A 12,074-nucleotide genomic window follows, 5' to 3' on the forward strand; every position below is an offset into this window, starting at 1 on the left:
TTATTGATGGTCTTGGCCAGCATATGTCTCCTGTGGAGTACCGAACTATCCTTCGTTACCGCCTCATGATTACCCTATTCCCAATTGACGAGATATGCCCAGTTTGCCGCAAGGCATGTTTGGATACCTTTGGGGAACATGCAGTTCATTGTAGAGAGCTCCCTGGTTTCAAGTACAGACATGATGTGGTTCGGGATGTTCTCTTTGATGCTTGTCGGCGTGCCGGTATTTCTGCGAAGAAAGAAGCGCCAGTGAACTTTTTGACGGACCCGCAGAATGGAAGGTCCACACTTAGACCGGCTGACATTTTGGTCTTTGGGTGGATAGGAGGGAAGCATGCGTGTGTGGATCTTACTGGGGTCTCTCCTCTCGTTGGTTTGGGAAGCGGGAGTCTCACAGCAAGGCATGCCGCTTTGAAAGCCGCTGCGTGCAAAGTGGTAAAGCACGAGAATGCATGTATAGAAAATTAACATGTGTTTGTACCTTTTGCATTCGATACATTTGGTTTTCTCGCTCCAGAAGCGGTGAAGCTCCTCAACAGAGTCCAACGGGTCATGCATTCTAATGTCATATCTCCTAGATCCACAAATGTTGTTTTCAAAAGAATTGGTTTTGCCATCCAGAAAGGGCTAGCGACGCAGCTTGTTGTCCGTTTGCCTTCAATCGATATATATTGAACTATATTAGTCGAAAATGTTTAACTTTAAAATAAATAAGCATTTTCCACTTAAAAAAAATTCAATGAAAAAAACTTTTATAAATCCCCACCCTATTTTTTAAAATATTTGGTCTCTATCTGACATTTTTAGCGAGGTACCAATTTACTCCACATCTTCATTTCCATTTTGGTAACAAGCCCAGTTGGCACGATCACCAAGTTTTAGAATTAAAAATGAATTGTTTGATATTTAAAGTTAAAAACTTAAAATGACAAAAAGAAAATGGTTCGAATTTGAACGGAGTCGTATACAAGAAGGGTACTTGGGCTGCTACCTGAATTGACCAAACTGCCCTCACTTCGTCGGAATCAAGAAGCCGGCCTTCTGGACCATTTTGTCATAAAGAGAAAAACACAAGAGTCCGGGTCAACCATTAACCCGTTAGTCATACCATATATAACATCACAATTTACACGTAATCACACACACACTACACACACACACTATGAGACACCAAGAAGGAAGTTTGGACTTTCATGGATCAAGATTACGAGAAGCCACCGTAAAGATGGCTCATCTTTACCGGAGAATCGTCCGATTAGACGTCCGATGGAGTGTTTTACTCCAGAAGGTTTCAGTTTTTCGAGAAATCATTCGATTGATCTGGGATAGATTTCTTGCTTGTTCAATGGGGAAACCAGTCCGGTACCGGAGATTGTCTCAGCGGTCATCTTCTCCGGTGGAGGAATTGGAATCTGGTTTTGACCTAGAAAACCCCACCACCACCTGCAACGGCTATCAAGAAGATTCAGATTTGGTTACTCTCAAGATTAGTTTATTGGGTGATTGTCAAATTGGAAAAACAAGTTTCATGGTAAGTTTATTTTTCTTTTTCCTTTTATTTATTTTTTTGAGAAAAAGTACAAAGGAATGATGGTATTTTGTGTATTTTAAATAATCTTTAAATGGGCATGATGACTTTTTTTAATTTGATTTTTTTTTTGGTTTCTTTCGATATTAAATATAAACAACAGGATAATAATGATTTTTTTTGAATAATATTATTATGGGTATTGATTGATTCAGTTACTTTTATTATGATTATTTTATAATTCAATTGGCTTTTTTATGGTATTCGAAATCTGATTGATTTTATTGTGAGGAATTTTGGTTGAATTACTTTTGTTATGGTTAGTTTATAATCAGTTAGTTTTATTATGTTTTTTTATATTTATATTTAATTAAATTTGTTCTAGTTAATTTATGATTTAATGAATTTCGTTATCAGTATCATATAATTCAATTATTTTATTTTTGATGTTGACGATACTTCCAATCTTGCAAAAAATATTTTCTTTTTGCATAATTGTTTCTTTCATCGCTAAACAAGAAACTATGAGAAGTATATTTTATTGAGGGGTAGACGTAATTCCCAGTTTTGATGTTTTTTTGTATTTTCTTTTTGTTTGTTTTAAGATTAAATATAACAAAAATCTAGAAATTGGGTATTGTAGATTTTAATAATTTTATTATGGGGTTGAAGAAGTTTCTAATTTTTTAGAATATATATTAAATCTTCAAAACATTATAAGGCATCAGGGATTATGTATGTTGTGGATTTTAATTAATTTTAGAGAAATTATGGATTTGAAGAAAATTTTCATATTGAGTAAAAAAGGAAACCATTTAAACTTTCTTTTTTGTTATCGATATTTTGAAGATTAAATACGTAGGAGACGAACAAGAGAACGGAAGCTTGGAGATGGCTGGTTTAAATCTAATGGATAAGACGCTGTCGTTTGGTGGAGCAAGAATTGCATTTAGTATATGGGATGTTGGAGGTAAGTAATTTTTTATTTATTTCAATTTATTTTAGAATTTTCTTAAATCTTTTAAAGTAAAATGAAATATACAACATTCAGGTGATAAGAGATCCAACGATCAAGTCCCGTTAGCGTGCAAAGACTCCGTCGCAATCTTGTTTATGTTCGATCTAACAAGCCGATGCACCCTCCACAAGTAAATTATTTATTTATTTCTTTACATTTTTTAAATTTATTTAAGCCAATTCTTTAATTTAGTTAATGCTGTTTGTTTTTTCTTGGATTCCCAGTGTCTTAGGATGGTATATGCAAGCAAGAAAATGGAATAAGGTATGTAAAAGTTCATGACCTGTTTATTATGTGATTTTAACAAATTAAAAATCGTAACAGTTTTATTTTGCAATTGCAAAAATTTTCTTGGTTATTTTGAATTTGTTCTTATAAATTGAATTTTTTTTATATAATTTCAAAATAATGTTTTTTTTTAAATTTTATCAAGGTTTTTTTTTTTTTTTTTTTTTTTGAGGAATTTCATAATTTGCAACTTGAATTCATGCGAAATTTATGGTCATTTTAGTTATTAGATAAAAAATTTATTTCAAATAGTGGGGTGTGTGTAGTAGGGAATAATTTGACACATCTTGAGTTGTTGATAATCATCTTTTACAAGTTAGCTTGTCAGGTGAGGTGCATCGACCTGTCGCTGGCCACCTTTATAAAAAGAATTATTTACTGATTTTTTAAATTTAATTTAATTTTATTGTTGCATTGCATGCATTGCAGACTGCAATTCCTATCTTGATAGGGACCAAATTTGATGATTTTGTAATGCTTCCACCAGATCTACAATGGACCATAGTAAATCAGGTATATTTATTGTTATATTTTGACATCATATTATTAGAAAGTCATCATTATAACATTTTATTGTAATAAAACAGGAGAACGTTTCAATTGAAATGTTTCCGTTGGGTTTCAGAGTAGCAAACACCATTTGATTAAAAATCTATATTCTCCTTTTGTAACATATAACTAATGATAATAATTCATTTGGTAGGGTAATATTAATTATCATTCTATATAAATTGAACAAAATTTAGATCTGTTAGGAAACAAACAAACAAATATGATCTCTAAGAATTTAAGTAAGGTCTGGCATGTGAATGAAGAGAATAACGAGTCACGATGTCTGTTTATATACAATATAAAATCTGTTTCTCACACAAACACACACAATATATACATTTGATAGCGAGGATAGAATATATGGATATCTAGAAGGGTTAGAGGAGGAAACGCAACCCATTTTGACAAAAGGAATAAGTAGAGTAATATGCTCCATTATTGTTGAAATAAATAAATAGTATAATATTTTTGTTTCTTTTGTAAGTATTATTTAATTTAAAGAGCATGTGAATTATGACGTGGCAGGCACGGGCATACGCAAAGGTTATGAAAGCAACGTTATTTTTTTCAAGTGCTCGACACAACATTAATGTGAACAAGATCTTCAAATACATCATGGCTCGACTCTTCAATTTACCATGGTCTCTTCAACCCAATTTAAACCAAGGGGAACCCATTATCGATCTTTACTAGTCGGAGAAGGAACATCGATGATCTATCTACATCTATCTAGTCTTTTACTTTACTTGTATATATAGTCTGAACGTTGGAACCAGAATAGTCAGACTTTCACTTGGATATTATCATCTAACCTAACCCGCTTACAAATCTAAAGGGAGAAGGTAATTTTTGTTTTGGAAAAGCCGACTCTTTGTTGTTAAATGCATGAGCATTTGAACATGATCTTTTTTTGTTTTATAATGACATACTGTTTTGGATTATATAATATTTGTTGAAAATGTATTCAAGTCACAAAATTACTTTAATTATAAATAATTAGATTTAAAGCTTTAATCACTTATAAAAATTGAATAAGTGACGGAAAAAGGTAATGTTGTTGTGTCATAAAAATTAGAGAATTAATTAACAAATTCAAAACATGTTTTATGTTAAAATTTCACATGAAGAGGTAAAAATTACAATTTCCCCAAAACAAACGCTTATCTTATTACTGCAAACAAATATTGATACCATTATACGAAGACCGAGCAAGGTTGTGTCATGACAAAATTGTTGCCCAATTTGCCCATGTTTATTGAAAAGAAAAACAGAACTCAGTTCACTACTAGCACCCACAACATCGGGGGCAAAAAAGTCTAATCCTTTCTATAACATAGGAATATATCTAAGTAAAATAAATACTCATCCATTCTTATTATCTACAACATCAACAGCTACAAGACAACCATGGATGTAAATAAACCAATATCAACACTACAAGACAACCTCGTGAATTTCCACTTCCGTCCTTCGTTTTTTTCACTGCTTCGCCTTTTCAATTTAAACAAAAAATTAGTAAAAAAAAAAGATTGATAAAATCCATGTTTGACTTTTCTGGTCAATATGGAACAAAGAATTGATATAAATTTTCACAAATATATATATATATATATATATATATATATATATATATATATATATATATATATATATATATATATATATACCTGGACAAAAATATCCCAGACTCTAACCTTATCACATTATAGTGGTGCAGAATTACTATCAAGATTTCTGATGATTCCTTTTTGTTTTTCTTATAAAAGATCTAAACAATCACTACTTGTTGTTGAAATAATGTTTGAATATAAACCCCCAAGACTCTAACCTTATCACAATGTCATGGTGCATAATTCAGAATTGTAATATCAAGATTTCCGGTTCTACCATGTTCTCGTTTTATTTCAGTCAATTTTTCTTCTACAAGATCTATATTATTTTTTAACTTGAATACAAGAACAATTGAAATGGAGCAGTAAAACTGTTGGTTGGTTGTTATGAAATTTCAAGTTGAAGACATAATTAATACTGTAGTAAAAGGAAAAGGGTACTACCTGAGAATACAAGAAAGTTCCAAGGATAGCGATTGCAGCTCCAAGAGCATTGACTGGTTGCACGGGTGTATGGAAAATGATAATAGAAGAAACAATGACAGATATACGCTTCATTGTGTTCCCAACACTAAACGTCAAAGGAGAGATTTCATCAAGTGACATGTATGAAACCTGATTGTACAAATGATAGAAGATACTCTGTGCTACCACCCACCTATAGTATCAATAAGAACAAATGTCTTTTTAGCCATTCACTCAACAATAATAACAACCATGACAATGACATGAAAGAATATATATATATATATATATATATATATATATATATATATATATATATATATATATATATATATATATATATATATATATATAGTTACCAAATGAAATTGGGTCCAATTTCAGAGATGGCATTCTGCCATCCAGCAGCCCACATTTTAGGTCCCTCAACAGCAATTGCAAATGGTGTAAGAATCAAAAGTGATAGCAAAGATAAACAAGCATAATAGTTCATCCCACTAACAGATTTCCCCTTCATGCCTCTTTTGGAAAATATGTTCCTAAACACAAACGCCAAATTCGAAATCATGGCACCCATAAACCCTAAAAATCAACAATCAACAATCAACAAGAAATTAGAAGCTAGAACCCAATTTGTAAGCCTAATTGGTTTAAAGGTGATTGATTTACCAGTCATGTTGAAATTGAGTTCAGTTAGGGCAGAAAGGCCACAACCACCGATGATTGGTATAAGAGACAAGTAAACTGGCAAAGGGAATGTTTCTCCCAATATGAACCTTGACACCAACACACTAAAAGCAGGCTCACCGCTCTTGATTATGTGTGTGAATGAAACAGCAACTTTAGACATGCTAACAGTTGCTGCAACATGACCAATTGTATGTGCTAATGCAACCTGAAAAACAATGCCCAAATCAGTTTCTGAATAATTATGAGAGATCATAAACCCTAACAGGACAATTACTTGCTTACAGGGAATAAGGATTTCCAGAAGTCGAGATCGGTGTTGGGTGCTTCAGCGACTTTTGTAGCCCAAGAGATCAACATGATGGCTGATCCAGCAGCAAGAGACAACGTTGAAGTCAACCATGGGTATGGAAAAGCATTCAAAACCTTCTTATTATAAATGTTAAAAATAACATTCAAAAACCACCATGTTGCAAAATAAACACCGATCTTAACCCTCCTTGCTGCTTCGATTTTCTCACCAACTACTTCCGCATCAGATCGATCAGCTTCATATGCGTTACACGCGACACTAGATTTTGGACTCCGACCAGCATATAATAGTGTTCGTAATGATCCAAAAGTTTGAATTGAGGAAACATGTAGTGGTTTTGAATTTGAGACGATGGAAATTTTGCTAGCTTTGGGATTAGAAAGAGGCGGTAAAACCGAGAATTGTTCAGGATGATTTCTTCGGTGATCAATAATTTTAGAGCTGAATACAGGAATCGTTACATTGGATTGCTTCAAAGAGAAGATCATATTGAATGTGCGACAAAAATCTATAGACTTAAAATTAGAAACGAACGAAAGATATTATTAAACCCTTGATCTTTGATTCCGTAGTTTGGTGTGTTGTAGACTGCAGGACGAAAGATTTTAATGGTGTGTTGGTGTATCTAATCGAGCAAAACAATCACGTGTGCTCTTGAAAGAGTTTTGGTTCTTCTTTCTATGTTCGCACTTTTCCTACTTGAACCAATTTGATTTGGACTAAATAATGCGTATCTTTCACTATTTCTCATATTTCTTTATAAATTAAATAATTTTGGTCAACAATTTATAGCATGGCATATAAATTAAGTTTTATAAAAGCAATATTATCACTAGATCATATAAAATTTTGTTAATGGATTTAATTTTATATTAATGAATCACATTTGATTTTGTATATTATGATAACGGTTAACTCGTTTGCCAATACTTGTTCAATAAATAATCCAATGTCGGATTCTTATTCATTAATATATATATATATATATATATATATATATATATATATATATATATATATATATATATATATATATATTAAAACTAATTCATCAGCAAGTTGTTTCAAACTTCAATTATTATGAAAGGAGCTAACGGGTGGCTCTTGAATTGGTGTGGGGGCTGGTGAGACCTCTCAAGTGCATATTCCAAAGTATGTCCTTTCACCAACAGAGGAGGAAACCCTTCACCTAACTCAAAGGTTCACCAACCTTTCTACTTTGAGGGAAAGGTTCACAAAACAAACCACAAAGGTCATTCAAAATGGCCCAAAATGTCTTTGAATACAAACATGGTAAAAAAAATAAACCTTAATCGATGTCAAAAGGATGTCATGAATCGACATACACAACATTAGTGTATGTGTATATGGATGTATAATTTGGCCCATATAATGGATGAATGTATAATTTGGCCCATGTAATGGCACGCTTAGTAACAACACTCTATTCCTTTTAAACTTGTATATTGTCATTGTAACATTCGTTTTCTCGGTTAGTAATTTTAATCCTTTAATTTTGAAGGTTTTCTTTGTAGCGGCACGAACTTGGTTAAGGGTCTCGACACGACCTTTAATGAAGTTTGCAGCGTGATGGGTCTGGGCGAAATCTTAGAAGCCTCGAATTTTGGGCCTATTTAATGGCACAAACCTCTAGGGTTTCGTCATTAGCTCAACATCCATCTTTGAGACATGCAAACCATAGCTGTCTTTGATCTTTGGTGCAATTTTTCTTCCTTGGTGTGGCTTGAAGGTGTCCTTGTTGCTAGAAGTTGATTGTTCAAGAGATATCCAATAAGCACCAACCTTCTTACCTTGATTAGGGCCTCTGTAAGTATTCAAAATCCATAGTTTTTGTTTCGGGAGTTATAGTGATGGGTTTTGAGCATATCTACATTCCTATGTGATCATGCAACCCTAATTGCTTTGGATCTAAGTTTTTCACTAGTTATACATACAAATTGAAATTCTAAAGCAATAACCCTAATACTAACATACAATTTCGAAATCTATATGAAAACTAGGGTTAGAAGATTACCTTACTTGCTATGTAGTAATAACAAGAATTCCTTTGGTTAATCTTGACTCTTGAAAGCTTAGTGCCTCAAGTGTTGCACCTCTAATGGAGTCACAAACACCACTAGCAAAGGATGAGAGGAGAGAGGAGGTAAAACACTATCAAAATCGGCTAGGGTTCCTTAAGAAAGCATAGGGCCGAAAATCATATGTTAGGGGTTCCTTATATAGCTGTGGCTGTTAGGGTTTTCAAGTGGAAACCCTAAATTTCCTTGCTTAGGCCTTAAGCAGTCCATGAACCTCTCACTCTTGAAGCCTTGGACTAAATTCTATAGGGCCTCCTATAGATTTCGTCCACTCCATCCATAAGGAGTCCATCAGCCCAACTTTGCAACTATCAATGATTTGCAAAACCAGTCCCCGTTCTTTTAATCAGTTCCTTTAATCCTAAAGTTAATTCCAAATTAATTTCTGATTAAATACTAATTAAATAATTTGATTTCTAATGAATATATTATTCTTATAATATATTAATAAATCATTTATTAACATCTTTCTTCAAAAATCATCCTGTCAAGTTGTTATGGTGAAGGCAACCCAAAAGGACCATGCTACCATCAAATCAAGTACATACCAATTATAGTTATGGGCTTAGACACCTAATCCAACAGTCTCCCACTTGGATAAGTCTAATAACTATAAGTGCAAATACGACTTCAGAATATGGTTAGCAATCGTAGCTCTCAAAAGCCGCTGTCGAACTCTGACTTAGTCAATGACACATCCTTTAGTAAGGGATCATATAATCCTCTGTTCTGCAAGATATCATGTGGACAAAGACATGGAACATAGTCATTCTCAATGTCCATCAGTTTGTTTCCCGATTTCAGATTTGTTTGACAACAAACTTAATTGAACACATCAATTCAGTCCAGACCAGGCCCGACACATAAGTCAACACAAAATCATCGAGGGGCCCAAGATATCACTTTTACCCCTTGAGGTAAAAGGAACATATAAACTTTGACTTATATGCTTGTACTATTTACTTATCAAATCATACACAATAATGCGTTTTATAACATCAAGTTACTGATGCGTTTACGCATTATCAATGCACAACTAACTCGTAAACAACAACTCATATATCTCAGTTTAAAGATTATATGATATTATCGTCTCACAATTACTCGCGATAAATTCCATGAAGTAATTCAAATGAGCGTGGGTTTAATCCGATACTCAAATCCCATTTCAGGAGTACTCATGAACGTTGCAACAAACCTTTGCTATGTCTAAGCACTTAGACAATCTACAAGCCAATTCATGACAATCTTAATTCACTACTTAGTTCCACAGTATGATCGACTGTGGATAATTTGAACAATCCAATTATTCAGGAAGTAAAACATGCAAAAGTGAAACACAAAATAAACAATTGACAAAAGATAGTAAACTTTACTCATAAATAAATCTTCCATTACTTAATCATCAAATGTCAATTACATTTATATTGTTACAAGTTTCTAAATATCTATCTAATCACTAAAACTAATATCGCCCTTCAGACCAATGCTCCTTGCATGCTGAACGTGATTAATCCTACTCAGACCCTTTGTGAGGGGATCTGCAGGATTCTCTTCTGATGACACCTTCTTGACGATGAAGAGTCATTCTTCTACCCGATGTCTGATGAAGTGGTATTTCCTGTAAATATGTCTGGATCTGCCATGATCCCTTGGTTCCTTGGTTAAGGCAACTGCTCCTTCATTATCATAGAAAATATCCATGGGCTCCTTTATGGCTGGTACGACTCCAATGTCTCCAATGAAGTTCTTCAACCATATAGCCTCCTTCGACGCTTCGTTTGTTGCTATGTACTCTGATTCGCACGTTGAATCAGCCACAGTCTCCTGCTTGGAACTGTTTGTTGGGTTTTGGTATAATACAACATCCTATGGTGCACATACAACCCTAAATACATTGGATCTATGTTTTCACTAATTATACATGCAAATGGTTTCCAAGGTATTGAACGTATAGCTAGCATGCAATTGTCATACAAACTACATAAAATACTAGATAGTGTAACATACCGTTTGTGTGGCTGGAAGTCTTGATGTATTTGGCCTTAAGAACTTAGCCCCAATAGTGTGGAAACCTCAAATGAAGTCACAACACATTAAGGACAAAGGTAGGACTTGAGAGAGAATCTCCATGCACTCTAAAACCTTCATGAACTCCAAGAACATACACACACACTAGTGGGTCACGTTTTTAGGTCATAACATATGTATTTATATGTGTTGAATTCTAAGAGTCATGGGTATAACCCAAACCCATATCCATGGGTCTTATGATCCATGGTTCATGTGGCCCAACTCTTTATGTATCCATACATAAACTTGGTCTAACATGGATCATAAGCCCAACATATATAAATATAACTAATTACCATAATTAGTCCCCATAGTTTTAATTAGTCTCTTTTGATCACTAAATTAATTCCAAATTAATTCTTGATCAATACTAATTAAAACATATGAATTCATATTAATATATTAGAACTTATAATATATTAATAAACACCTCTTCTCTCAAAAGTCCATCCTAACAAATTGTCCTGATGATATGCAACCCAAATGGACCATGCTAGTCTCGGGTTGAATACATACCAATAATAGTTATGGGCTTAGACACCTAATCCAACAGTCTCCCACTTGGATAAGTCTAAAACTATTATTGCGTATGACTCCAAAACCCGACTAGCAATCGTAGCTCTTAAAGCTGTTGTCGAACTCTGAACAAATCAATGACGCGTCCATTAGATAAGGGATCATATATTCCTCCATTCTAGATATCATATGGACTGAGACATGGATTATAATCATTCTCTCTGTCCATCTGTTGTTTCCCGATTTCCGATTTATGACGACTGACTAATTGAACAAATCAAATCAGTCCAGGCCCGGCCGAGCACTTACGTTTGTCATCACTAAATCATCGAGGGGCCCACATATATCGCTTTTATCCCTCCAAGAGTAAAAGGAATGGATAAACTTCGACTCATATGCTTGTTCTACTACTTGTTGAATCATACACAAAGGCACGTTTTATAACATTGAGTTACCAATGCGTTTTCGTACAATCAATGTATAACTAACTCATAGTTAACAACTCATATCTCTAGGTTTGAAGAATATAAGATATTATCGTCTCACGATCACTCGAGATAAAATCCATGAAGTGATACAAGTGAGCGTGGGTTTAATCCAATACTCGAATCTCATTCCAGGAGCACTCATGAATGTTGCAGCAACTTTTGCTATGTCCAATACCTTAGACATCTACAAACCCAATTCATGACAGTCTTGCCTTAATACCTACTTCCAATGTATTATCGACTGTGGATGGTTTGAATAACTTAGTCATTCGGGAAGAATAACCTCGCTATTCTGGAAGTCAAAACATGTAAAGTGAAACACAAGAATAATACTAATCACTCTATGGTCCCAAGCACCTTTGAGAGTAAATAAAACATCTTTTATTTAAACACCATATTGATTACTCATTATTCATTGTATAATGTTTCAAATAA

The 12,074-nt window shown here is 33.7% G+C and overlaps 2 protein-coding genes across 2 annotated transcripts; one reads left to right on the forward strand and one right to left on the reverse strand.

Annotated features, from left to right (window-relative positions):
- Positions 1-1,020: 1,020 nt before the first annotated feature.
- Positions 1,021-4,374, forward strand: SGP1 (Ras-related small GTP-binding family protein). The gene is made up of 6 exons (XM_079047698.1): positions 1,021-1,533; positions 2,380-2,500; positions 2,582-2,678; positions 2,773-2,812; positions 3,266-3,349; positions 3,914-4,374. The coding sequence occupies exons 1-6, from the start codon at positions 1,165-1,167 to the stop codon at positions 4,079-4,081; spliced, it is 879 nt and encodes a 292-aa protein (XP_078903824.1). The 5' UTR covers positions 1,021-1,164; the 3' UTR covers positions 4,082-4,374.
- Positions 4,375-4,602: 228 nt separating this feature from the next.
- On the reverse strand, positions 4,603-7,176 carry LOC145115695 (glucose-6-phosphate/phosphate translocator 1, chloroplastic-like). Its single transcript, XM_079052049.1, has 5 exons — positions 6,436-7,176; positions 6,133-6,358; positions 5,823-6,045; positions 5,443-5,656; positions 4,603-4,879 (listed from the first exon to the last, which is right to left on the reverse strand). The coding sequence occupies exons 1-5, from the start codon at positions 6,949-6,951 to the stop codon at positions 4,868-4,870; spliced, it is 1,191 nt and encodes a 396-aa protein (XP_078908175.1). The 5' UTR covers positions 6,952-7,176; the 3' UTR covers positions 4,603-4,867.
- Between the last annotated feature and the right edge of the window lie 4,898 nt (positions 7,177-12,074).

The sequence above is a fragment of the Lactuca virosa genome, chromosome 5 (genome assembly GCF_052849685.1).
Source record: "Lactuca virosa cultivar CGN04683 chromosome 5, Lactuca_virosa_CGN04683_v6, whole genome shotgun sequence".
Lineage (NCBI taxonomy): Eukaryota > Viridiplantae > Streptophyta > Magnoliopsida > Asterales > Asteraceae > Lactuca > Lactuca virosa.

Bases quoted from the DNA above. Each gene is read 5' to 3' on its own strand.
- SGP1 (XM_079047698.1), top strand. From the start codon at position 1,165: ATGAGACACCAAGAAGGAAGTTTGGACTTTCATGGATCAAGATTACGA. The intron at 2,679-2,772 runs GTAAATTATTTA...TTGGATTCCCAG, and splicing joins AGCCGATGCACCCTCCACAA to TGTCTTAGGATGGTATATGC. The intron at 3,350-3,913 runs GTATATTTATTG...ATGACGTGGCAG, and splicing joins AATGGACCATAGTAAATCAG to GCACGGGCATACGCAAAGGT.
- LOC145115695 (XM_079052049.1), bottom strand. From the start codon at position 6,951: ATGATCTTCTCTTTGAAGCAATCCAATGTAACGATTCCTGTATTCAGC. The intron at 6,359-6,435 runs GTAAGCAAGTAA...ATTGTTTTTCAG, and splicing joins TCTGGAAATCCTTATTCCCT to GTTGCATTAGCACATACAAT. The intron at 6,046-6,132 runs GTAAATCAATCA...GTTGATTTTTAG, and splicing joins ACTCAATTTCAACATGACTG to GGTTTATGGGTGCCATGATT.